The sequence below is a fragment of the Mustela erminea genome, chromosome 3 (assembly GCF_009829155.1).
Source record: "Mustela erminea isolate mMusErm1 chromosome 3, mMusErm1.Pri, whole genome shotgun sequence".
Classification (NCBI taxonomy): domain Eukaryota; kingdom Metazoa; phylum Chordata; class Mammalia; order Carnivora; family Mustelidae; genus Mustela; species Mustela erminea.
Genome location: NC_045616.1, coordinates 151089499 through 151115922, shown reverse-complemented (window position 1 = coordinate 151115922; position 26424 = coordinate 151089499). Strand labels below are relative to the sequence as shown.

General features: G+C 48.2%; 1 protein-coding gene across 2 annotated transcripts in view; it reads right to left on the bottom strand.

Moving 5' to 3' along the window:
- MYO10 (myosin X) overlaps positions 1-26424 on the bottom strand; it is a 212994-nt gene that overhangs the window by 20208 nt on the left and 166362 nt on the right. For both annotated transcript variants that reach the window (XM_032337728.1, XM_032337727.1), the window contains exons 20-28: positions 19726-19850; positions 19517-19631; positions 12631-12737; positions 11651-11860; positions 11246-11291; positions 9561-10484; positions 8627-8750; positions 4040-4283; positions 638-733 (exon numbers count right to left, since the gene is read on the bottom strand). In XM_032337728.1, the coding sequence (XP_032193619.1) occupies positions 638-733; positions 4040-4283; positions 8627-8750; positions 9561-10484; positions 11246-11291; positions 11651-11860; positions 12631-12737; positions 19517-19631; positions 19726-19850 (1991 nt within the window). The remainder of the gene's footprint in view (positions 1-637; positions 734-4039; positions 4284-8626; positions 8751-9560; positions 10485-11245; positions 11292-11650; positions 11861-12630; positions 12738-19516; positions 19632-19725; positions 19851-26424) is intronic.

The window sequence follows — 26424 nt, the reverse complement described above, 5'->3', positions numbered from 1 at the left end:
ACCCCGCCTGGGGTCTAGAAACGTGAGACCATTCGATCCAGCCAATGGACACTGACCCCACTGTCCTTTGAGCTCAGTCAAAAAATAAAGCTCCTTAAGAAATGTAAGAATCGTAATGCCTCCGTTCAGTGAAACTGAGCTTTTGTGACTTTACCAATGATACTCCCCTTTGTCACATCTGAGTCTCCTATTCTGTAAAATGCGGGTCACAGTAATAATGGTAACAACGCTATTAACCTTGTAGGGCAGCCGTGAGAATTAAATGGGCTACTCTATAGGAAGCAAACACAAGCTATGCTCAGAAGCTTCCAGAGGGTGAGCTTTCGGCTCTGTGCTGTTGCATGATTTACATACACTGCTGGGGACCACAAAAGCCTAAGCCAAGATAACAAGGAGTCTGTCTAGTGGCATTCAAAGCTGGAAATCCTGGCCCTTGTGTGTTTCCTGGACACCTGAGCCCAGTGACAGGTTCCCCGGGGGACAAGTACGTCCATCTCATGACTCGGTTCTTCACCCGTCCTAACAGAAAAGCCCAACTAGACAATCAGGTGCAGTCTCTTCAGAGCCGGTCGAGCGGCAGCCAGGCCTCAGTGGGAGCGAGGGTGTCGTGTGCGGGCAGCCAACGGCCGTGCCTCACCTGGCATCTTCTGGGGACTCGGCGATCAGGTGGAAGGTCCTGTCGGCCATGATGATGTCGATCCCGTTCTCTTTGCTGGTGTTATCGATGATCTCTCTGCAAAGTAGCAACAGCAGCAAATACAGATCAGGACCACAGAATCCTTAAGAGTAAGCAGGAAAAGCCACTTCACCCAACTGACGACAGGGTCGGAAACTGTAACCAAATGATCAAACACCAACTTTGGCCTTGCTTTTTTTTTTTTAATGATGAAGATCCCTGTGGCCTCAAGCTGGGGGTCGGCGGCGGAGGGAGGCAGCTGGGCTCCTCTCTGCATTCAGACAGAGGAAGGCTCAGGCCGGGATAGGTGTTTCCAGACTACTCGAGGGAGAAGTCTCTCCCCGTGCTCCGCCCACCCGATGCCCGCCCCCGCTGGGGCCCTAGAAGGCTTGGGGCAGCCGCCTCCCACCCGGCCCCCACCCTCAGCTCCTCGGTGCGCTACAATGGCAGAACCCCTACAAGGTGACGAGCGTGGCTTGAGCTCTTCCCGGTTCCTCATGGCTTCCCACTACAGCTTAAGGCCTCGGCTGACACCTGTGACACTCTCCACCTCGTACGGACACATGATTCCCACTGGGGTGAAGGCAGGGTTTGGGTGTTTCTGGATCTCAACACCATTTTGCTCTCATCTCAACATGCCTTAAACAACACTAGACGTGTAAAATCGGAGGCCCAGATTAATAAGATGAGGGTAAACACAAGTAGATGTTGGCATGGAACCAGAGAGGGGTCAAATGGTTGATGAAGAAGGGTCTTGGGGAAAAGCCAGCTTGCTTTGCCAACTAAAGTACTGTAACTCTTCACACTTCAATATGCCTTTTATATCTACACAACTAAACAGCCTAACTAGTTAGAAAAATAAATATCTTAGAGCTAGAATCACTAAGACGAGATAAAATATTTTTAAAACTCAAGATGGTGAGAATTCCTAGAGTAGTCCAGGACACCCTTTCTGAGCAGGAAGCAAGAGGTGACAGATGGGCAGGAATCAGCCAAGCTTCGGGTCATGGTGTTCCCTGAGCAGGACTCCAGGGAAACCGTTTGGACCATGTTACCCTGGACCGGCCACTCTGCCACTCTGGAACTCGGCGACCTTGTGTGTAAAATGAGAGGTGAGACGGTGATCTAGATGGAAGCGGGGTAGGGGGTGGAGGCTGCTTCCTCCGGGGTGGGGCCCAGGGTCTTGCATTTGTAAAAGGCTTCCCTGGGGAGGCAGTAATGGTATTGTCAGGGTCACGATGCACAGAATCTGGGAACTCTGTAGGATAAATGTGGCGGCATCTTCAATGACAGCAAGTACGTGAAGAAAATGATGGGGTTGTGTATTGTATAAATTACGAGAGATTCGGGAGATCTGTTGCTGGATGAGAAATTATAAGCCTTAACAAGAGCACCATCACAAGACAACTGGGGAAATTTGAGCAATGACTGGAGTTTGGATGATTGAGAAGTTCATGTTACTTCTGTAAATGCTGTCACCATAATGTGATTATATATTAAGAGTCTTAAGCGCTAAGTGTATACTAAAATATTTAGAGACAAATTTCTGATGTCAGGACCTTGCTTTACAAAATACGGCCTGTAGGGGGAGCATGTGGGTGGGATTAGAGTTGAAACACCCGCTATGGGGGGGGGGCGGGGTTTAAATTGAAAGCGGCAGAATGAGTACATGGATTTCATTGTATTCTTCTGCCTACTTCTGCATAGGACTGAAATTTTCTGTAACAAAACATTTCAAAATAGAGTGGATGCTTCTAATTAATGTCAGTAAGAAATCTTAATGTGGTGAAACCCTTACAACTCCTGGCCCTCCCTCTGCAGAACAAGACAGAAATGGCCAAGTCAGAGCTAAGGTCTCCTCAAAACTGTAATTTTCACAAAGCACCTGGAGAATAGGGCTTTATATTAAGCAGCACAGAGCAAGATGCACGAGGATTATATACTAATTTCCACCAGTGAAATTCCGTCTCTGCCCTCCTCCTACGAGCTACCTGGCAGTTGTGGGGGAGCCTTCTACGGAGCGAGAGGCTGAAGCTGTGTCACGCTGTGCAGATTTCTTGTAGGATCTAATCTCACTGCCCCCCCCACTCACACCCGTGCAGGATGGAGCATGGGCTCCTGAGAAACCCAAGCGGCAGCCCGGAGGAGCCCGATACTCTGCTGTCTGCATCTCATTATTTGCCCTTAAAAATTAAATGCCTAGAACACCTTCCTTATTTGACCTCCCACACTTTCTAATAAATCATGTTCTACAGTTGCCGACGCTGATTAGAAACCACACTCCATTTTCAGATCTCATGACTTCAGGAGTTCTTCTGTTTCAAAGCTTATTTTACCCATTTTCTAAATATGGTGATTGCTTGGTTTTGAGTGGAGTCATGGCCACGGGTTATCCCCAAACCTTTAATGCGTAGTATCAAGTTACCCTGCTGCCGCTAAGTCCAACAATTTCCTGCAAACCTTAAATGTTTAACTCAAATAAAGGTCCTAAATAGTCCAGTGCTTTGGTTGTATAAAAGGGGGTCAGAAAAAAGGGGTGTGTTGAATTCAAAGCCCGGTTCTGTTCCTCGCACTGCTGGGAACAACAATGGCTCAAATATACCATGTGGGTAAAAAACAAAGGATTCCTTTCAAAAAACATCTCTAAGGTGTAGGGTACTCAAAAAGTTAAAAAACAAAATGAAGGTGGTCTAAAGTTACAACCTTCCAGTTACAAAATAAGTCCTGGAGCCACCATGTACTGCATGAGAGAATCAGTTAAGAATATAGTATCACCGATTTGGAAGGTGCTGAGAGTAGATCTTTAAAGCTCTCATCACCAGAAAACACATGTGTTAATGTCTGTGGGGCCAGATGTTAACTAGACTCCCCGTGGTGATCATTCTGCGACGCACCCAAAGGCAGAGTCACTCCTCCGTCCATCTGAAACTCACGTGCTGTATGTCAGTAACACCTCAAAAGCTAAAGCGAAAAACCCAACACCTCCAGACGGGCAGTCTGGTTCCACCTTAGCCATCTGCTGTGGTGTGCTGACCAATAAGAGGAGAAATAGGTTCTTAACCCACTGCTGAAGATTCGCAGGGTCCCTGCGCACAACCAATCGCACCCCCACCAGGACCAGCGGGCACCTTACCGAGAGCCAAGGGTCTGAACGCGACCTCGAGAAGCAAATGGTTCAAAGACCCTTCCCAGGTCCCGTAACAATTCGATTGGCTCGAGTGAATGATTGGGACGCACTCAACACCTACTACAAGCCACTGCTTTGAAGACCGCAGGCCAGGTGGCTTTGGAGGCGTCGAGATGAACAACCGAGCAGCCCCAGAGCACCACCCAATGGGCAACCTCCAGGGTCTGTCAACATACTTGGCCGTCCGGATTTCCAAGGTGCCTTTGAGCTTGTCCTCACTGTCGTTTTCAAAATACATGAGCTTGGACTGGCGGAGGACGAACCAGCGCTTCTTCCAGTTCCTCCGGGACAGCGTGGAGGAGCCGCCGCCTTTTTTGTGCAGCCAGCCTTGCTTGAGGGCCTCCTGCTTGGAGCGGAACCACAGGAAGGTCTCATCCTTGAGGACGCACCAGCGGCGCTTCCAGGAGTTCATTAAGCCACCTGTGCCCCAAGATCGGGGAGGGACGGGTTTGAGAAGTCAGTCACGCTGCGGGACCCTATCACTCGAGGGTCTTAAGGTTCAGCCTATCCTCTTTACTTTGTCCCACCCCGGCCCCAGCCCCAGATACCCCTCGACAAAGCATGGCGCCTGTTGGCTTGTGTTCAGGGGGGTGGCGGGGAGATCCCACCCAGGCTTGGTTTGATTACACAGCAATGCTGTCCCTTCCTGATCTCCAAAGCAGCTCCTACTCAGCTGAGAAATCCTGGGGAAGCCCTGACAGAAACACAAATCCCAAGCCAACACTATAGACCTGGGATGATTCGAGAGCCACAGGGTGTGACCATTTCAGCGGGAATGGATCCTGCTTATCTCCAAATGCCCCAGAGAGGAGACATTAGTTTACAACAGTGTCAAAGTTTATACACACACATTCCTACTTCCTTATTTGGTTAATGGGTGGCGTGGGGGTGGGGGAGGTTACAAGACCTAAAACTTCCATAAGAAGATAAAATAGAGCTTTTGGGGGGTAAATACATTTTCCCCTCCAAAAAAAGTATCATCTGAAAATTGTTTGTCAAAAGTGTAATATTTAGAACATGAAACAACTAAATTGTGACTGGGCCTTAAAAATGAGAATTAACTGTAATTTATTTAGTAGAAAACTTTTTTAGAAAGAGAGAGAACACAAGGATATACATATATCTTTTATAAGATAAAAAATATTTCTAAGGGGACACCTGGCTGGCTCAGTTAGTACAGCATGTGACTCCTGATCTCGGAGTTGGGTGTAGAGGTCCCATGCTGGGTGTACAGATTACTTCAAAACAAAATCTTTAAAAATTCTTCTAACATTTTTCTGGCAGATAACTTTATCTTAGGATTCTAGATTTCCCAAGGTCGGTCAAAGAGGTCATTATAACCACCATCAATCAAAAAATCTCTTAACGAATCCACTAAAGCACAAGGAATCTACTTCAGTAACTTATTATAAAGAGATGAGTTACTTTTTTTGATCAGCCAGTCCTAAAAATAAGGCACAGGTGAACATGGATCCCGAAAGAATAAAGAAAACGCTCTCTTTCCCAGACTAGAGATAACTTGAAGACAGACCTTCTCGGATTAATTTCTTCAATGACTGCTTCAGTGACTAGAGAGCTAAACCTCACACTGAAACACATGAGGCAATGACAACACTATTTGGGGTCTGGTGTGCAAAGGCACTTGCTTTCATTGGACACACCGATGCCCTTTCTTTCTCTGGGAGGGAGAGAGTGCAGGGGGAGAGGGCGAGGGAGAAAACAGATTCCCCACTGTGCAGGGAGCCGGATGGGGGCTTGAGCCTAGGACCTGGGATCATGATCCGAGCAGAAGGCAGACATCTAACTGACTGAGCCATCCAGATGCTGTCCCCACCCCCCGACACCCCCCGACACCCCCCCACCCCGCCTTGCCCCTTCTTAAACCTAAATAAAGCACTGTTTGCTCTCTTGGCTGAGAAGTCCGGGACCACGCAACACTCCAGGGAGGTTTCCTAACAAACTACAAACTTGCCAACGGCTACCCTTATTAATCTGGGTTTCTCAAAAACAAGCCCAGAGGAAACTGCAGTACAAAGTCATTTATGATCTCACTGTCTCAGGTAATAAAGGTTAATGCCATTGTATGAGGCTTCTGGTGGTGGGCACCGAGCGCCGTGCGCAAGTACTAATTCATGATGTCGTACACTTGAAACTAAGATAACACTGCATGTTAGTTCTGTGTTGATTAAAAACACGGTTTTAAATGATCAAGGCTATTCACGGTTGTTTTGAAGATACAGATTATACCCGTAATCGCCATAGTCATCACCTGGATATTTTTCACTGTTGCTCTTAAGTTAAGAATAAGACTCACCCCGCTATCCGTCTCCAGTTCTGGGTGCTCCCTTCATACATCATCATTTAGAGAATTCGATCAAAGCTATTAATTTCCTAACTGCAAACCCTTTAAGGAAACTATTAAGCTGCTGAAAATGCATTTATGCTCATAGAATATAATCTGGTGGTTATATTTTATCATTGGTTTCTCTGGCATGTTTGGTCACAACTTTATAAATACTTTATTAAAGAGTAAATGATGATGTGTCAAAGATTTGAAGGTGATACATGCATACAGCCACTTGTTTCATTCAGAGGAGTTTGCCAAAAACTCACCTGTTTACCTCCTTGGGTTCTGAATGCTTCAATCTTAAGATTTTAATGCTTTGAATATATATTTTTTTCTAATCTTACTTGCTTTAATCAGACAATTATGTAATAAATCAATGCCATTATCGGAGTGACTTATAGGGACTTCTAAAGCTAACTTAGGGAACTAGAATTAAGTTTGGGGTGGGGGAAATACTACTAATAAAAAGCTTAGGGGTGCCTGGGTGGCTCAGTGGGTTAAAGCCTCTGCCTTTGGCTCAGGTCATGATCTCAGGGTCCTGGGACTGAGCCCCACATTGGGCTCTCTGCTCCGCAGGGAGCCTGCTTCCTCCTCTCTCTCTCTCTCTGTGTGCCTCTCTGCCTACCTGTGATCTCTGTCAAATAAATAAATAAAATCTTAAAAAAAAAACCTTATATTTATTCTGAGACATGCATGACAAAAATTTTAAAATGCTTTGATTGGATGGTTCTTAGGTCAAGTTACGATTTGTGACTAAATTTTTGCTTTTATTGAGTAGTCTAGTGGACCCTTGATTACTCAGTTCGAATTTTTCAGTCTTTTTCATTCTAGCACTCCTATAAGAACTTCCACCAACCAATGACTTCAGGTAATAGGAAGATCTTCCCTGAAACCTGGCAGGGTTTCCCTGAGCACCTTGGGGATCTGGGGTTGAGAACAGCAGACCTTTGACAAACCAGTGACCGGCTACTTGTAGCTAGCCTGATGTTGAATATAGGGGGTAGGCGCTGGGGCAGCAGCCAAAAAAGAAAAAAAAAAGAAAGAAAGAAAAAAATCAAATAAAAATGAAAAGAAAAATGTAAGCAAAGAAGAACAGGAAGACAATTAGGGAGGACAAGGGCTGTGAGAAAAGATAAATATGCAAGTAGGAGAGAGAAGCAAAGGCAAAGAACGGAAGACACAGGGAAAGGGAACACAGAATGAAAACGTTTTCATGGAGGGAAACAGAAGAGAAGGCAAAGCCAATGAGGAGAGATGGCAGCGGAAAAGAAAGTGAGGAAGAGTCAGGAAGACAAACCAGCCGGCAGAGCCATGGGAAGGGAAAGGAAAGCAGAAGTGGCAGCGTGGAGGGCATCATCCGCAGGATGATGGTTCTGGTTATCCCTGCCCGTCCCGCAGATCTGGACCCTCTCCCTCAGGCAGCCTGGAGCCGTGCGAGAAACGAGGCAGACCTTTCTTTCAGAGATCCATGGGAAACTCCTACCAAAACCTGGTGACGACACTGGCTTTTCATGGTCCTTGTTACCGATTCAGAAGTCAGAGTTGAGGGGCGCCTGGGAGGCTGAGTCAGTTAAAGTGTCCAACTCTTGATTTGGGCTCAGGTCATGATCTCGGGGTCGTGAGACTGAGCTCCGCATGGGGCTCTACGCTGAGCGTGGAGCCTGCTTAAGAACCTTTCGCTCTGCTCCTCCCACCCCCACCCACCCAAATAAAAAACCTTAAAAAATAAAATAGAAGTCAGAATTGAGGACACAAATGAGGCAGGACCAAAAGGTCTTAATTAAGTTCCTTTCTAAAAGGAGCATGCTTTGAAGCCCTTAAATATTAAGAGCCAATAAAAGACAAAGGTTCACAGCTGTCGAAATACACAACCGAAATCCTCGTCAGGAAGTGCGGGGTAGACAGCAGGTGTCAGAAGCAGCCAAGGCAAGGTGCACCCCTGTCTCCGATCTTTACTTTTCTCCCATGCAGAGGAAACCTTCTAGGTTCTCTAACGCTCCTGTGGGAGGGAACGGTGCGGCTGACCATCATTACAGGCTACAGCGACTGTAGCAGAAGCATGTGTGCGAGAGAGAGAGAAAGGAAAGGAAAAGTGTGCTTGGGGGAGGGGAGGAGGAGGTGTAGGAAGAAGGAAGAGAGCACAGAAATGAGACGGCGCGGCCAGAGAAGCGGCAGGGCCTGAAGATGTCGACAGTGGCTACATCCTCTGCCCTAATGCTGAGAGTCTGAGCAGCGTTCTGCCTGGTATGATCTTCTCAGCCATGGCGTCCCTCATTCACCGCAGAGGAACTAACACCAGGTGAGCCATGGGGAGGGTCCTTCCTGGTCTCCCTCAGTCAGCTTCAGTGAACACCAAACCTCAGCGGTCCATTACTCTACCTCCCCCCGCCAGGCGCCCTGGGGGCACGGGTCCTACCTTTCATGTAGAGAAAGCTGTGGAAGTAAGGCAGGGTGACACAGCTGTACACAGAGTCCCGCCGGTAAGAAAGTTCATCATCTGTATCAAACCTAGAATCAAAGTCCTCTTCGCTGTCTTCAAACTGGACAAGAAGGAGAGAGCCAACCGTGAGCCAAACAGAAAAAGCAAAAACAATGCCCAGCATCTGTCAACATTGAAAAATATAAATCTGACGGAAGCAACACGAGAATTCACACCATTCACAACACAGGGTGGTCAAGAATTACAAAATACTGACCCGTAAGGTCAAATGATCCATTGAATGGATACCCCGTGAGACACACTTATTTATCCAAAGGCTGTGCTAAAAACATGACTGTTCAAGGGTAGAATTTTAATCAAACCATACAAGAGTTAATTCCCTTTAAATCACTATGATAAAAAATACCTTCAAGTCTCAGAAAATCAAGGGGATATTTAATGCACAGCCAATGGGAAAAATCAAAGTCAACTATAAATAAGCCCATGGACCGGAGAGCGTGTCTGGTAAGGCATCAAGAAGAACAGACGCAGGTAGAACAGGCTGGGGAGCAGACCGTGAGGCCTCCGGAACGCTGGTTCTCCTTCTCCGGTGTGCCCTTGGCCCTTCCAGTTCTAATTTAGGGCGGGCCTTAATTCCCCACCTGCTGGGAAGCTATGACAGACAGGGCTTGAGTTTCCATTTACAGTGCCTGTTTTCTTGGGCGATTCTGGGCTCTGTGTGCATATCAAGGCTCCATTTACTAACGCGATTGCTTTTGGCCAGAAAAAGGGTTTCGGATCCTCTTCAAGACCGGACTCTGAAATCTCGGCGGCCCCGGGGCACGGATCACAGACAAGGTCCGTCCCCCCTGCCCCCACCACCCCCTGCTCCCGCCCCGTCCCTCCCCCGCCCCCCGCGGGGCACACTCACGGAGGACTGCGCCCCTTCCGAGCTGAAGCGGTACGCCCCGGAGCTGTTGTAGGTCCCCACGGAGCAGCGGTAGTCCGGGGACCACTGGCTGCCGTAGGAGTTGGAGAAGGTCACGCTGCTGCCCGAGGTGATGGCGCCGTCCTCATAGTCGTCCTGGTCGTAGTCGTAGTCGCCGTCCGGGGAGGGGAGGCCGCCGCCGCCGCCCTGGGGCATGCAGTAGGTGGGCTCCCCGGGGGACGAGCCGTGCTCCGACGGGGCCAGCAGCACCGTGCTGTCCGCGCTGGGGCTCGTGGGCACCACCGTGTCGTTCATGTAGGGGTCCTCCTCCGACGACTCGTCGCTCGTGCGGATGCCGCTCGTTCGCTGGTCCGAGTGGCCGTGCTCGCTGGGGTTGGGTGAATCCTTGAAGGCGTCGTCGTCGGCCTCGAAGCCCTCGTCCACCTCCTCCTCCGGGTAGGGCTGGCTGAAGTTGAAGCTGGGCTTCTCGGCGCCCGCGCCCTCCGCCGGCTCCTCGAGCTCGGGCGACACCCCGCTGCCCACCGACAGCGCGCGCTCCCCGCTGCCCACCGACAGCGCGCGCTCCCCGCTGCCCACCGACAGCGCGCGCTCGATGTTGCGGACGCACTCGTCGATCTCGTCGAAGTTGAGCGACTCCAGGAACTCCTGCGCCGCCCGGCACGCCTCGTCCTCCAGCCTCCTGAGCTCCTCGTCCCGCAGCCGCTGCAGCTTCTGCAGCGACGCCTCGGTCAGGGACAGCTCCTGCCGCTCCTTCATGCGCTGCAGGTCCTCGATCTCCTTCTCCAGGCGGAGGATCTCCTCCACCTGCTTGTTTTCCTTCTGCTTCTCCAGGTCCCGGCGCAGTTCCGCTTCCCGCTGACTCTTCTGCAAGGCTTCCAGCTCTTGCTGCTTCCTGGCGGCTTCCTCCTGGGCAGGAGAGGAAGGGAGGGGTCAGCAAGGGTCGCCAGCACCAGGACGAGCATCGCTGCTTCTTCGCAATGAAGAATTGCGCGGAGATGGGCTCTCTATGGGCTGAACGGTGTGCCCCGTCCTCCGAACCGATACTGAAGCCCCGGTGTCCCAGAACACTGAATGTGTTATTTGGAGACAGGGCTCTTAAGGGATTATGTTAGAGTAAGACCACGAGGTGGGCTGTAACCCCATCTGCCCGGAGTCCTGGCAGATGGAGGAGATCGGGACACAGACACACCAGGGAGGCACGCACACAAAGGCAAGACCACAGGAGTGCACAGTGAGAAGGTGGCCACGTCCAAGCTAAGGAGAGAGGCCTGGAGAGAAAGTGAATCAGCTGACACCTTCACCCTGGAGCAGGGCAGGGGTGGGGGGGGGTGGGGGGGGGGGGGAGGGGTGGGTGTGTAGCCTCCAGAATCGTGAAACAACACTTTTTTGTTTCATTCCCGCAGGCTGAGTGGTACTATGTTAGGGCAGGCGAACTAACACAGCGGTCAGGCGGCTTCACAGAGATGCTGCTGTCCGGGTTCACATTTAAACCTTACACATTCACAAAGTTTTACTCAATGGTAACGAGCTGCATCAGCAACATCGCCTTCAAAATCTTTCTTCTTGTATCTTTACACTTTGTTTTCCCTTTGAATCCTTTCACCCGGGTGTTTGAAGTGGGAAGGGAAGGGGCAAACGAGATAGCACGGGGTCAAGGGCATGCTTACCTGTTGGGCGCGGAGCTCAGCCTCTCTTTGTGCCCTCTCTCTTTCTCTAAAAGTGTAAAGGAAAAAGGAGGTGAAGATAACCAAAAGCAATGTCACACACACATACACACACCACACACAACCGCGAAAGCACATTTCCAAGGGAGAGCTACCTTTTTAAAGAAAACTTTGCTAAACACAACAAGGTTAGAGACTTCTGGTCAATTACGCATTCTGTGCATGAATTAAATGCACAGAACTTAGAATTTTATATCCAAGGAATTTTATGTCCAAGCCACCAAGAGGTAATGTTTCAAACAGCAGGTTCTGCAGTATCCCCTGGGGATTCTTGCTGCAAGAACGGAAATTGACCTTGTAACTCACAAGGTGTCCTTCTGCCTCATCCGAGCAGGAAAGCTAGTGTACCTCTCCTCTTCCTCCCGTTTCCTCTTTTCTTCCTCCTCCCGTTTCTCCGCCAGCAGCTGTCTGTAAATTCTCCGGGCAATCTGACCTCGGAGTCGCTTCTGGAAAACCACGGCGGCTTTCTTCAGGTGCAGAAATCTCCTCCTCAGAAGGAATGCTCTGTAGTTCTTCTGTATGATCACCACGCAGTCCAGGACCTTTCTGTATTGCTTTCTGAAAATGAAAACAAAAGCAGAACAGGATAGTTTTTGAGGGAATGAGGCTCTGAGCTCTTCAATGAGTTTCCATTAATGCTGTAAGACAAAAGAAAAGGGCCAAGTTTTGAACGTCTCATTATAGCGGCAGGAGCGGACAGGAGGCCCCTGTGGACAAAACAAAACGGAAGGAAAACAAAAGCATAAGAACACACAAAACTAAAGCAAGAACCTTATCATTATCTTGGCTGAAACTAAATAAGTCCATAACCCTTAATGCTGACTTGGAAGAGTCCTGGGAGGGGCTGGACTGTAAACAGCACCAAACAAGATTTGCTGCAGTGTCCTGTCCTCATGAGGGGGGAGAAAAAAAGGCCACAGCACCATAGTCCTGTACTTCAGAAAATGGAACGATTTCTCGCAGCAGGTGGGTCCGCAGAGACGGACAGAGCTCCAGCTCACAAGGCGAGAAGCCGCCTCGCTGAGCAAACACGGGAGAGGGGAGCCCTCTGCGGACCCAACAGGCCAAGAGCCAAGTCAACAGCCAGGCTGCCCGGCTTCAATCCATGACACAGAGGAACTGGGTCAACAACTTAAGTATCTCTGCCCTGTCCCCTCCTGTCACTGGTCTACTGGAGACATCAGGCGACCCTTGCCTACGTTCCACCCGGGTCAAGCCCACTGGGCATCTGGCATTGCTAGTTAGGAGCGCTGCCCTGAGACTCTCCACAGCCTGGTCCTGACCTCCGTCCAGGTCTGATGGAGGTCTCCCCTCGGTGTGCTTCTTACCGTGCCAAGTAGCCCAAGATGTGGGCCCGGATCACCATGGCCGCCCTCGTAACTTCCTCCTCCCGCTGCTTCTCCAGTTTCTGCTCCAGGGACTCTCGAAGGAAGACCTGGCCGGGGGAAAGGGAGGCATCAGAAGCCAAGAACGTGGCTGGTAACAGGAGGTTCTCTGAGTCCGAGACAGCTTCTGGAGGCCATGCCTCTCTCTCCGCAAATGTGCTCCAAACACATTTCCAAGGACAACAGTGGTTCTCCAGCTCCCTGTGGGGGAGGGCTGCTTTGTTTTTTTTAAACTTTCCAGCTGTCATGTCCTAAGATATTTGAAAAATACAGTAAAAATATATTGCTAGGAATAAAAAGCAAAGATATAGAAAATACAAGTTCCCCCTGCCTTTTTTTGGGGGGGGGGCGGGTATTAGCTCCAACAGGCACAGAGGACCATGAAGTTGCCATCAAAGTTTACAGTCACTTAAGTGGGACAAATAGTTTACGGACCAGCACCAGTCCCACATACAGTGTGAGTCACAAGGAACAGAGAGATGCCCTATGTTACGGAAGGAAAGAAGGAAAGGGAAGGAGGAGGAAGAATATTCAGGAACTTTGGATTTTATGTTACTTTAATAGCGCATGGAAACTCTCTCTGCATGACTGGGAAGTCATTACGATCACGGTGTCTTGGCCTCAAAAACTTTAATGCACATTAAAAAAAAAAATGACATTCAGAATGTAATCCTGAGGGCACCTGTGACTCAGTCAGTGAAGTGTCTGCCTCCGGCTGAGGTCGCGATCCCTGGGATGGAGCTCAGCAGATGTGGCAGGCTTTCCTGCTCAGAGGGGAGTCTGCTTTTCCCTCTTCCTCTGTCTCCTACCACCCCAGCCCCCGCACCCCCTCCCCAGCTCATGCTCTCTAATAGATAAAGAAATCTTAAAACAAACAAACAAACAAAACGAATGTATCTCTGAAAACCAAGTTTAAAATGAGAATTGAACCATTTTTGCTTCATCTCAGTTTGACCCTCACAAGAATGCCAGAATGGGGACAAAACAGATCATAGCCATTTGCTGGCCTATTTCTGGGACCAGGCGCCTCAATCCTATGCTTACTAAATAAGGAAACTGTCTTTGCTAATTGGCATTCTGTATCAGAATTCCCAGTATTTGAAAGGATGTGAAAACATTAAGACCTTCCCTCAATCAAGCCAGCTTTTAATTTTATAATTTCAGATTTACTGCCTGCATGAGAAATTCTGAATGATTTCCTAGAAAAACTAGTGCCAAAATATTTTCGTGCTTTTCCATGAACGGTCAGCCTGGATGCATTTCGGAGGTGGTGGGCGGGAAGCTAACGGACACTCTCGCTCACTCATGATGCTCTGATTTATGCTTCTGTCAGTCATTCTGGCCAATCATGATGCGTTCTGTTTTCTTAGTAGCACAGTTTCCCAAACACTCTGCTCTGTCTCTTCCAAGACATTTGGGCAAAAAAAGCAAATAAAGAATCCTACCACCAGGTGACTCACAGAAGGTTTACCTCCTTGTGCTCTGGGTTCCTGAGCACTTGCAAACTCTACCACAAATAATTCCCCTAGAAAAGTTTCTCATACAACTCTTTTCCTATAGTTGCAATTACAGGCTCTACTGATGCATGATGCCTCTTTGGCCAAAATAAATAAATAATTTTTAAAAAGGCAAGTATAAAGCTTATTTATTTGAAAATAGTAAAAAGTTTCAGAACTAGGAATCTCTGAAGCAGTTTTCATCAAGACTAGACTTACAAGAAGTATTTAAACTTCTTTGAGGTTTTTTTCAGCATTAAAGATCTTACTCTAATGCTGTAGCTCTGGTGAGTATTTAAAAGGACAAAAGTCACATCTTGGGGAAGCATGATGGTGGTGGGGCTTTCACAAAACAAAATACCAGTTCTCACGAGCAAATAGCTTTATGAAGGGAAGAGCATGTCTCACCTTTCTGGAAGTCTACAGAATGTCTCCGTTTGAATCGGAATCAGAGAAATACCTGCTTTAGTGTTAAGTTTCATGCCCATCCCAAAGAGCTCTCTGCCCTGCCTAGTAAATTTACTGCCCCATCATTCTCTAGATGTTTTTCCACTAACCCAAGGGGCAAACAAATAGAGCAGAATACTCTTAGAGACCCGTCTCAGCTTAAGAACATCCACCCTGAATTCATGCAAGGACACACGGAAAGCCATGTCAGTTCTCCCAGCCGAGCAGTGAGCAGTGGCCATAACCCCATCTTCCTGGGACGTGGCCAAGATGGAGCCAGCACGACCCAGCGACTGACTGTGACGGCAAGGGCTGCCCTGAGTGGGTGCCGTCGAGTGGCTCAGCAAAGGGCAGTGCCCACTCAAGGGACGGCCCTGGGGAACTCAACTCAATATACAGTATGAACAATTTCATCTGGCCTTTTTTAATCTTTATCCCAATAGCTCAAGAGCCCAAGGATTATTCCAGGAAGATATCTTTATAAGCAGTACCTCTTGCAGGCTTTGTGGCCACAGAACAGAGGGAAAAAGGTCTGGCAACAGAGTCCACTTGGTCAGAAAAATGAAATGTATCAGAGTCACAGAGAAGTGGGAAGAGTCAAAACCAGGTCACCCTCAACTCAACCTCACAGTGGGGACACACAGGAGAATGTTCTGGACGGGCTGTTCACCGGAGGTTCAGGCAGGATTTCTGGCTTCTTTAGGAATGCTTCCCCAGAAGATACGAGTTCTTGCCTTCCAAGAACTAAATGTGTTTTTATGTGAGCCAACTAATTCAGATGCGTTTAACTCATCGACTACAACACTGTTGACGTTTCCTTGTCGTGTGTGGTGGGAATTTCTCTACCAAAAGATTCAGATGTTCATTAGTTGTCAAGGCTTTAAATGCAAAGACCTTCTGGCAGCAACACTGACCAAAACACACACTCGTGTATGACTAAGTCAAACAGTGGTCAAGGTCAAAGCTATTTAGTGGACACGACTCAAACGCTCTGATGTTTACATTTTCTTCCCAATGTTTCTGTCAACTCTCAAGTTTCCGTCCTACTTCTGCCTCCAACTGGTCACCAATTAAAGTTTAACTCCTCTTTAAAGATGTCCTCATCTTGAATGCTTCCCTGAAATTTCAGTCCACAGTGAGGTCTCTCATAGAGAAGCAGTGTTTTTATTCCTAGAGATGACACCATATGATTTACTGGTGGCACGTGGAGGTCTTCTCTCCCAGGAACATAGTAAACTGAAGGGCAATGTCATCATGTCTCTGTGTCCCCTGTGCTATGCCTGGGTTCAAGCCTTGCTTGGACCTCATTTCCATAATGTAACTGTAATTGTATGTGAAGTTGGATTGGTTCCTGAGAGCTCAAAGAGACCAGTACTGTCTGAGACATCATGATATTTGGTGTTACTCCACTGTGTAAGGCAGCGGGATAGGAGGAGGGTATCCACTGAGAAAGAACGCATATCTTTTTGATTACAAAGTCAGAGCAGGTGACATTGTATTGTCAAGTGCTCCATTTGAACTGTCTTTAGAAAGTTTCCCCAAGGGACTAAAGGGGTGATACCCTCGTTTCATCCCTTACAGTTTTTCAGCACTCACCAGACATTGCCTGAGCTCCTACTCTGTACACTGTGTAGAAGAATGAACAATTTATGCTGTCCCCTGGGTGATGTAGAAAGTCAACAGGCAACACCAAGATGGCACAAGACAATGGCCGAATGTCACAACGGGACTGACGTAGAGGACAGAGGGGGGCTTGGCTCAGTTTGGGGGTGTACTTCTCGTGCAGGGTGCAATGGAGAATGTCAAAAGGGATTCCGGCCCAAGTCCATGTCTAAGCGGAGACTGGAAGGATGAGTCAGATAAACAGGGGGTAAAGTGGGGACCGGAGGGAGGAGAATTCCAGGCAGAAAGACCTAGAAACCTGTGAGGACACGTCCTGAGGTGACCCCCAATGACTTACACCCCGGTTCAATGTGGGTGGAAACGGACTTCCTTCTAGCAAACAGGATACGAGAAAGTGATGGGATCTCGCTTCTGGGAACACATGAATTATAAAGACTCCGGCTGAGGAGACCACAGCCAGACTCTCCTGCCGGCCTTAACAACGTGAGCCGCCATGTTGTCGGATGGATCACGTGGTCAGAAACTGCTGGGCCCTCTGGGAACTCAGAGCAGCCTGGGTGGCAGCCAGCAAGAGAACATGGACCTCAGTCCTATAGCTGCGAAGAACCAGCTGCTGGCACCGCATAAGCCTGGAAGACGACCCCAAGCTCCAAAAGGGAACGCAACTGCAGCTGACTCCGACTGCAGCTTGGGAGACCCTGACAGAGTCCCTGGTGAGGCCGTGCTGGGAGCCCTGACCCATGATAGCGTGGGGGGATTAAAACGTGTGCTGTTAGAGCAGGTACGTCAGTGGTAGCTTCTTACACCGCAACAGGTAACTAACCCAACCCCTTTGCATGCCGTCACTACCCTGTTGGATATTTGGATCTTAAATCCCTGCCAGGGTGAAACTGCTCAAGAGGAGAAGAGCCTGGGCTGCCTCGGTGGCTCAGACGGAGGAGCGCGCGACTCTCGATTTCAGGTCAGGTCATGATCTCAGGGTCCTGAGATCAAGATTGAGCTCCACGTCAGTAGGGAGTCTGCTTGAGGGAGTCTCTCTCTCTCTCTCTCTCTTTCTCTGCCCCTCCTTCCAACTCTTTCTCTCTAAAGTAAAGAAATCTTAAAAAAAAAAAAAATTAAGAGTAGAAGAATAGGTCCATTCTACACTTTCCTTTGCTGAGGGTCCCCACACGACCCCGCATCCTTGTCACTGATGTGATGGACGGAATGTCTGTGCCCTCTCCATGCCCGATTCGGACGCAGAGCCTCTAGGAAGTAATTAGGTTTGGATGATGTCGGGAGGGTTGGGCTCCCTGATGGGATTCATGCCCTCTAAGAGGAGGGAGAGGAGCCAGAGCTCACCACCGTGTGAGGACCCTGCTTGCAGACTTGCAGGCTCCCGAACTCTGAGAAATGAACATCCATTCTTTAGTCACCCAGTCGGTGCTGTGCTGTTAGAGCAGTGCGAACGGACTGAGCCAGTCAGCGAGTCTCCTTCCTCGCCCTCCCCTCCCCCCTTTTTTTGAGAGCAAGAGAGAGAACTGGAGTAGGGAGGGACAAAGGGAGAAAAAAAATTTTTTTTTTTAAAGAATTTATTTGCCAGAGAGAGACAGCGAGAGATAGAACACAAGTTGGGGAGTGGGACAGGGAGAAGCAGACCTCCCACAGGGCGGGGAGCCCGATGCGGGGCTCGATCCCAGGACCCCGGGATCAGGAGAGATTAAACAGCCTCCACACTCAGGGCTGAGCCCAACACGGGGCTCAAGCATGACCCTGAGATGATGACCTGAGCCAAAATCAAGAGCTGGACAGTCAACTGTCTAAGCCACCCAGGGATTCCCTTTGTCCCCCATTTTTTAAACAATTTTTTTTTAGATTTTATTTATTTACTTGACAGAGAGAGATCACAAGTAGGCAGAGAGGCAGGCAGAGAGAGAGAGAGGAGAAGCAGGCTCCCTGCAGAGGAGGGAGCCCGATATAGGGCTTGATTCCAGGACCCCGGGACCATGACCTGAGCTGGAGGCAGAGGCTTCAACCCATTGAGCCACCCAGGCGCCCCTCCCTCATGTTTTAAAGAAAGAAATTCTCTGGTTAAAAACAATGTAATAGGAGTGGAAACGAAAATACTTTTTGGGTGCTGCATTGCTACTGGGAAGGCCAGGAGGATGAGGCATAAGGAATGCCTCTTACTTTCGAGTCCCTCCAAACACTCAACAGTCAACCCCTCAGCTGCCTGCCTTTCCGTGACAAGTGCCATTTCTGTCTTCCTGTGTGACGAGGCCCAGAGTGGAGGGAAGAAAACGAGTGAACGGCACAGGAAGATTCCGGCAGTTCCCTGATACAAGGAGGACAGCTCACACGACCAATGTGACGGCTAACTTTTGCTGTTGAGGCCAAACTGCACCCCCCCCCCCCCCGCTCCTGTCTGGAATAAACGGGATCCAGGCCTCATCTCAGCCACACCAGCATGTTCCAAACATGACCTTCGCTCGGTCTACTAGACTGGCTTTTTGTCAGCCTACGAAATCTCTGAGTGTTGGCCAGTCCCTTGCATGACAGCTCCCAGCGGGGCAGGGACAGCAGGCAGCATTCAGAGTACCAACAGTCAGAAGGGTCTGGGCTCTCGCTTCTCTGAAGTCAGAGGCTGCCCGGCACGTCCTGGAACTGAACTGCCCATCAGCCCAAATGTGCCGACTGCCTGAAGGAAAACACACACACACACACACGCACGCACGCACGCACACTCCGGGCCCCAGGTTTCAGACAACAGAGTTCCTGACAAGTCAAGGACCACACACACACACACACGCACGCACGCACGCACGCACGCACGCACGCACGCACGCACGCACACTCCGGGCCCCAGGTTTCAGACAACAGAGTTCCTGACAAGTCAAGGACTTCAGATACAACACTAACTGTCTTGAGGACAAAAGACTATGGTGGGCACGGCACCGTATCGTCCCCCACGTTCAAAAATCATAAAAATCATTTGTTAGCAGTCACACAGGACACCTGTCCCAACATCGCCCAGGAGTTTGATGGGACGAATATTTTTTTTTTTTCCTTTAAGATTTTATTTATTTATTTGAGAGAGACAGAGAATGAGTGGGTGGGGAGGGGCAGGCAGGGGGAGAGGGAGAAGCAGGTTCCCCACTGAGCAGGGGTCCTGCCATGGGGCTCCATCCTAGGGCCCCAGGATCGTGACCTGAGCAGAAGGCAGACGCTCTACCACCGAGCCCCCAGGTGCCCCCACCAGGCGAACGCCCTGTCCGTAACCTTACCTTGGTCTTGCCCAGCTGCCACTCGCTGTGGGAGGCGTCGTAGAGCTGCAGCAGGGCCGTGCACTTGCCTCTGATGTCCTCGGGCACAGCTGCGTTCCGCATCAGCACCTTATACCTGCCGCGGAAAGACGCCCCATGTCACCTTTCGCTACAATCCCTTTTCCCCAGCTGCTCTGAAAAGAAAGCGGACCTCTGCAGCCCTGCCTTGCCTTTTGTAGAAATCCTGGAAGGGTCTCCGGACGGCGTAGCCTGCCTTCCGGATCCTCACCGTCTCCAGCATCCCGGAATACCGCAGCTGATTCAGCACGACTGCCTGGTCGAACTGCTCTGGCATCTGGAACGTGAGAAATGGTGAAAAGATAAAGGGAACAAGGACACCCCGCACCCCCCGCGCCCCGATTCGCCCCCTGGAACCCATCACTGGGCTTCAGCAGCCACCCCTGAGCCCTTCCATTTTCCTGCAGTCGCAGACTTCACAACATCTCATCGGTAAATACTGTCGATACCATTTCTTGATACAACCACAACGCCATTGTCAGATCTTAAAAAAGACCAATAATTCCTAGTATTAATCTCCATGTTCCCATTTCTGACTGTTTTAATGAGGATCATAAACATACTGCCATTTTTAACAGTGTTTCAAAGAACCTAAAAAGTGTCATCTGATGTCACTTTATTTCCTTTTTGAACTTCCATTTCCAGGAACTGAAAGGCATGTTTCTAGTCAAAGAATAGAGGGACCCAGTAAGGGGTGGGTGAGGTTGGGGTGGGGAGTGGGGGGGAGAGAAAGCACACCAGTGGAGGAAAAGGGACAAAAAGAGAGGTCTCGTTTTCTCAATATCTAGTCAAATCTTCTGTGTGCTGAAAGCTCTACACGGTGACCCCTAGGTAAATGAATCCCAGAAAATCCAAACCAAAGACACACCAAAAAAAAAAAAAAAAAAAATTATTAAACCCAAACTTCATGTCCTGAAATGCGTTCTCTTATCCACGCCATTGCCGAACAATCTGGCAGTGTGAACAGGACAAAGGTCTTTCAAGGGAAAGCCCAAAAGTAGGCCGCTTACCACTTGCGGCTTTTTGGGCAATGATTTGTTTTTCAATCCAAAGAGCCATTCCCTTGAACTAATTTGTACTTTATCCTACACAACTGTGAATAAAATGACTGAAAAGGAGCAGAAGAGAATGGAAGGTCACCGTTAAACAGTGGGGGAAAAAAAATGGCTTAAATTTGCAGTCCTTAAAAGCGCGGTCATTAACACAAATTTAGGCTTAAAGCCACGTTCTCCCGCAGGCTCCCCAAACTAGCAAAGAATAAATTTGAAGAATGTTCTGCCAATCTCTCCTACAGCTTGTGATGGAACAGCCTGAATATCATCTCCTGCAGGCTGACCTCTCTTATATTTAATTTAATTCCTTCTACAAACAATGTGGTCAACTTGTCTTTACTCAGCAGTATTCTACATTAGGGCAAATGTCCCAAAAAGAGTGGCTCCCCGGTTTTTAGTCTTGATTATTTAAATATCCCTGGAAAAGTAAGAAAAACATAAAAATAAGAAAAATCAGCCTCGGTTACTCTTATGCCTTATCTTTATAAAAAATGGAGAGAGGCAACGGTTCTAGAGGTATTCGGTTAACATGCTTCCGTTCTATTATCTGGACTCTAATCTGGGCAGCAGCCATCCACAAAGACTATCACAGAGCAAACGTAAAACACACAGAGAATAAAGCATCCGGCTGACTCGACTTGTTAATTTCATCATCAGACACCAACTAATTTAATATTCCATCACCGGACGCTCAAAGACTTTTCTTAATCTCTCCCCATACCTGAACCACCCAGTTTTTCCGTGCGTCTTTTCTTCCAATCCCTATTTAACAACGTCACCACGATTCCTTAGTTTGGCACCAGTTCCTAGAACGTCCTAAAAAATATTACAAAAGGGACCCCCACTCCATCCAAAAAAAGTTCAGCTGCACTCACCATCCTCAGCCTCTCCAAGGAACATTCCACCTTCGGTTTGGCTCTGGGGCCAAAATTCATATGGAAAACGCCTGCCACACTGACCTTTCTGCCACAGCTAAAGACACTGAACAATAATGAACACCATTCCTGTGCTTTAAAAAGTGCTCGGTTGCCATGACAACCCCTTCCATTCTCGGGCTAATTAGGGTGGTGTGGTTGTAGGATTTCATACAGCCCAGGGAGGGAGGCAGGGCGGGAGGGAGCCACCAGGAGTGGCCGCTCCTTCCAGGCTCGCACTGCGATTGTGTTTCTGGCCCTTCCTAGTAATTTAACCAGGAAGGGGGGGATCTAGAGGCAGATTGTCGCCATGGGCAACCCGCACAGCACTCAAGAGGTTGGGGAGGGGGGTAAGCCTGTATTTCCATCAGTGCTTCTCTTTTTAATTTCTACTTCCTCCTCTGGTGAATTTAATGTTCAAAGATGACCCAGCTGGGGGATGGCCACGTCACAGCTTACAGGCATTTTCCTTCCCAAACTTCCCCCGCGCACACGTCTTCCCTGGGAACTAGTCTTCCGGGGCTGGAGTTTGCTCTGTCGGTGGCTGCTTCAAGTTTTGATGGCAGCAGATAACACGGATTTTGCAAGAAACAGCTATAAAACAGTCTGGGCTTTAAACACCTACTATGTGCAAGGGTCCATGGTTCATGCTTGAAGACTAAAAAAAAGGGTGGGGGCTAGATTTTTTTTCCCCCTTTAATCAACAAGCCCCGCCAGGGCGCTGCATTTATTACAACTGATGAACCCACAACAGCCCACCACCAGCAACCGGAGCCCACACTTATCAGGGCTCGCTGTTGCGCAGCGAAGGGTTCTGATGCACAAGGACATACATCCACCATTAGAGGAGTTAAAGGGTCCTACAGAGCAGTTCCACTGCCCTGAAAATCCTCTGGGCTCCGCCTACTCATTTCTACCTCCCCCAACTCCTGGGCAAGCACTAATCTTTTCAGGCTCCCCTTAATTGCTTTTTTAACATTTAATTTTTAATTTTTTTTAAAGATTTTTAAATTTATTTGAGAGAGAGAGAGACAGAGCACGATCAGAGGGCGGGGGAAGGCAGGGTAGAGAGAGAAGCAGACTCCCCGCTGAGCAGGGAGCCCAACATTTAATTCTTTAAAGAGCAGTTTGAGGCTCCCAGGGATACTGAGAGGAAGATGCAGAGATTTCCGTGCGGCCCCTGCCCCCACATGCGCCCCTCTGCCCCCACATGCGTAGCCCCACAGGCGGAGGCCTTCTGTTTCCCAGAACCCTTCCATTTAGAAGGGTGGCAGGTATACCAACCCTCATTCCTTACATAGCAGAAAGCCACATAGAAAACCATATCAAACATTAAAATTAAGCTCCTCAGGAATGCAGAAGAAAGTCAAGTATGAGGACGTAGGGGAGACACATAATTTGAACCCCGGTCTGACCCAGCGTCTGGGCTCTACCACCGGTTCGCAGCTGCAGGGGAACAACCCTTCTACAGAGAACGCAGCTCAGACAGCCACGAGGCCGAACGAGAACCCGGCGTGTCCCGTGGGTAGTCTGGGACAGAGCGGGGCGCGGGGGACCTGGGCAGCTGTGCTTCTTGTGTCCAGCTTTGATGGCAACTGTTTTCCAGATAAGGAGCCAGCCGAGGCATAGGGTGAGAGATAAATGCAGCCAGAACTGAGGTATACAAGGATCCCTTTGTTGGCAGCGCCAAAACGGGAAACAAGACCCAACGAGTGGCCAGGGGTATTCTGATAATCGGGCACATCACGAAATACTATGCAGCCATTAAGACCAAGACCATGTGAAAGCTGCACCAGTGGACTCCGGGCCTTTGGCAAGCTGAGAAAAGATGCAGGAAAGTATGCATAACAGTCTCATTTTTGTAAAACAAGGACCTCAGCAAAAAAACCCAAAGGAACAACAACAACAACAAACAACAAACCACCAAAAACAAACAAACAAAAAAACCCCGCCCTATTTATTGTATGTGCGTGAAGATACAGGCATACGTCGTTTTATCATGTTCACAGACCCTGTGTTTCTCACAAATCGAAGGTTTGTGGCAAAGCCGTGTCCAGTCTGTCGGCACCATCTTCCCAACAGCATTTGCTCCCTTTGTCTCTGTGTCACATTTGGGTGATTCTTGGAATATCTCAAACTTTTTCATTGTGACCAGTGATTATGACTTGCTGTAAGCTCAGATTAAATTAAGTATTATACTTTTTTAAAGACCTAATGCTACTGCACACTTAAAGGACTACAGAATAACGTAAATCTAATGTTATAGGTCCAAAATAGTCATCTGGCTTGCTTTTTGTGACATTCACTTCATTGCAGAGGTCTGCAACCAAACCCACAGTATCTCTGAGGTCCTCCTGTCTAAGTCTCGGTACACATGTGCAGAAAAGCACAGGAACACTCATGCTCGGACCTTTCTGGGACAGAGGGTATTGTTGTGGACGCTGGGAAGAAAGGTTGCTAGGAATAAAAGGGAATGAAAAATCAGGCTGCACTGAACGAAGAAAATAATCATGTATATACAATATGATTATTCTTCTACTTGACTATCTATCTTTGAAGATATTTAATAAATAACATTTTTTTAAACAAGGTAAAAACCCAGATATCGAGTGGATTCTAATGGCCCTGTATGGAATAGAGGGAAAGGAAAGAGAAGGAGGAAGATCAAGTGTGAAGCTACGAGAAAGATACTTAAAAGTAGAAATTAGCTAAACGGCCACCAACAAATGAGGGCTTACGGGTGCCCAGCTGGCTCAGTCGGGAGAGCATGTGACTCTTGATCTCGGGGTCGTGAGTTTGAGTCCCACAGTGGGTGTAGATTACTTTAAAAAAAATAAAAACAAAACAAAAAACCCAAAGGAATGGATAAATAAAATAGACCTATCTATTCACACAATGGAGTATTATTTGGTCTGAAAAGGAAAAAAACACTAAAACATGCCACATGAACCCTTAGAACATTATACTAAGTGGAAGAAGCCCATCACAAAAAATCATGTGCATATTACAGGATTCCATCCATATGAAATGTCCAGAAAGGGAACTGTGCAGACACTGAGTCGTGGCTGCCTAGGGCTGGTGGAAGCAGTGGGGGTAGGTATGTGTCGGTGGGGTGGGGTGGGGTGGCAGGCCAACAGTAGGGGGTTTCTTTGTGAGCTGATGAGAAAGTTCTAAAATGGCCAGTGGTGATGGGAACACATTATTCATGAATATATAAAAACCCACCAAACTGTACACTTCAGAGGGGTCAACTGCAGGTATGTGAATTCTATCTCAACAAAGCCAGTTTTTTAAAGCCACACAAGACATGGAGGCATTTAAAATGGACAAGCTGTGGGGCGCCCGGGTGGCACAGTCGCTTAAGCATCCCACTCTTGGTTTCAGGTTAGGTCTTATTTCGGGTCCAGGGATCCAGCCCTGGGTCGGGCTCTGTGCTCAGCACGGAGTCTGCTTGAGATTCTCTCTCCCTCTCTCTCTGCCCCTCCTGCATGTGCTCACTCCCTCTAAAATACATATGTAAATCTTAAAACATAAATAAATAAAAATTTGAAAAATAAAATGGACAAGCAGCAATGGATGTGAAGGGAGTCTTCCGGGAGACAGGATGGGATGTATTGGTTTCAGGTAAGTCAGTTCTACAAATAATGATGATGATGATGATGATGATGATGATGATGATGACGACGATGATAATAGTATTAATTGGGAAGACTATTTTCCCCTACCACCTTAAAAAGTAAGATTTCAGAACGTCCAGACGCAAATGACTGATTAGCAGGACATGCTAAGACCTACCCCCAAATCCAGTTATAATCCAGCCCTATGTTCTGAAGCTTCAAATCTAAATAAAGGGCAAGAGAAGTACCAATACACAGGGACCCAGGACAAGGGAGGCTCTTCACAACCGGAGACAGAAATAAACGCATTTATGCATTAATGAATCTGATTACCCCGAACACTATCTAGCTTTTCATAATTTCATATATACTGCATAAAGTTAATAAGGATGTCAGCGATTCTGGAAATCGCCCCCTGTCTACAGTACGAGGACATTCAATCCGTGCTTACAGAAGAAAACAGAGCGGTTCATTACCGATGGACCCTCAAAGTTCTCGTGCTTCTCAGCATTTGAGAGATGTCTCAGGAACCAGGGGAGGAGTCCTGAGAACTCAAAAAGAGTGGGAACCTGGCTTGCCATGCAGAGGCCCATTGGGTATAGGGGGGCAGTCAGGACTTCAGGGAGAAGGCATTTCTCTACTCTGATCTGTGGGTGTGGGCAGGTTAGGACAGAGGATTCCATCTTATAGACAAGGAAACTCGAAGTTTCTCCCCTAGACTGAGAGCAACCTTCCAGGTAACAGCATGAAATGCCCCTGCCCCTGTCTGGACCCAACAAACATTTGGGTCCAGATTGCAGACTGGCTCTTCTTAGAAAATAACATGGCAGCCAAGCACAGGCCTGAAACCAAACACGGGATCTGAGCAGTATACCAACAAGTGCCTTCCTTACTGTCCTTAGTAGCTCAACAGAAAAAAAAAAAAATTCACTTTCTTTCTTATAAGACTTAATTTCCCACCCCTCTGGTAGACTTTATCAAAGTGAGTAGTGTAACATTCTAAAATTAAAGAGTTCTATTTTTTCCTGTTTTGCTTTTTTTTTTTTTAATGGATCCTGACCTAGTTTCTCTATGTGAAATATCTTCGCCTTTATTTATACACATATTAGGTCTGTAATTGAGGAACTTATCTCATAGCCCACATTATGTTGGATGAGTCCTTGCCATCCCAAGGAATAGAAAACAACCTATTTAGTAAAAAGAACCCTTATATGATTCTTTATTTTGGTGAGTAAATACTACAGAGTAGGGGAAAGGCCCAACTAACC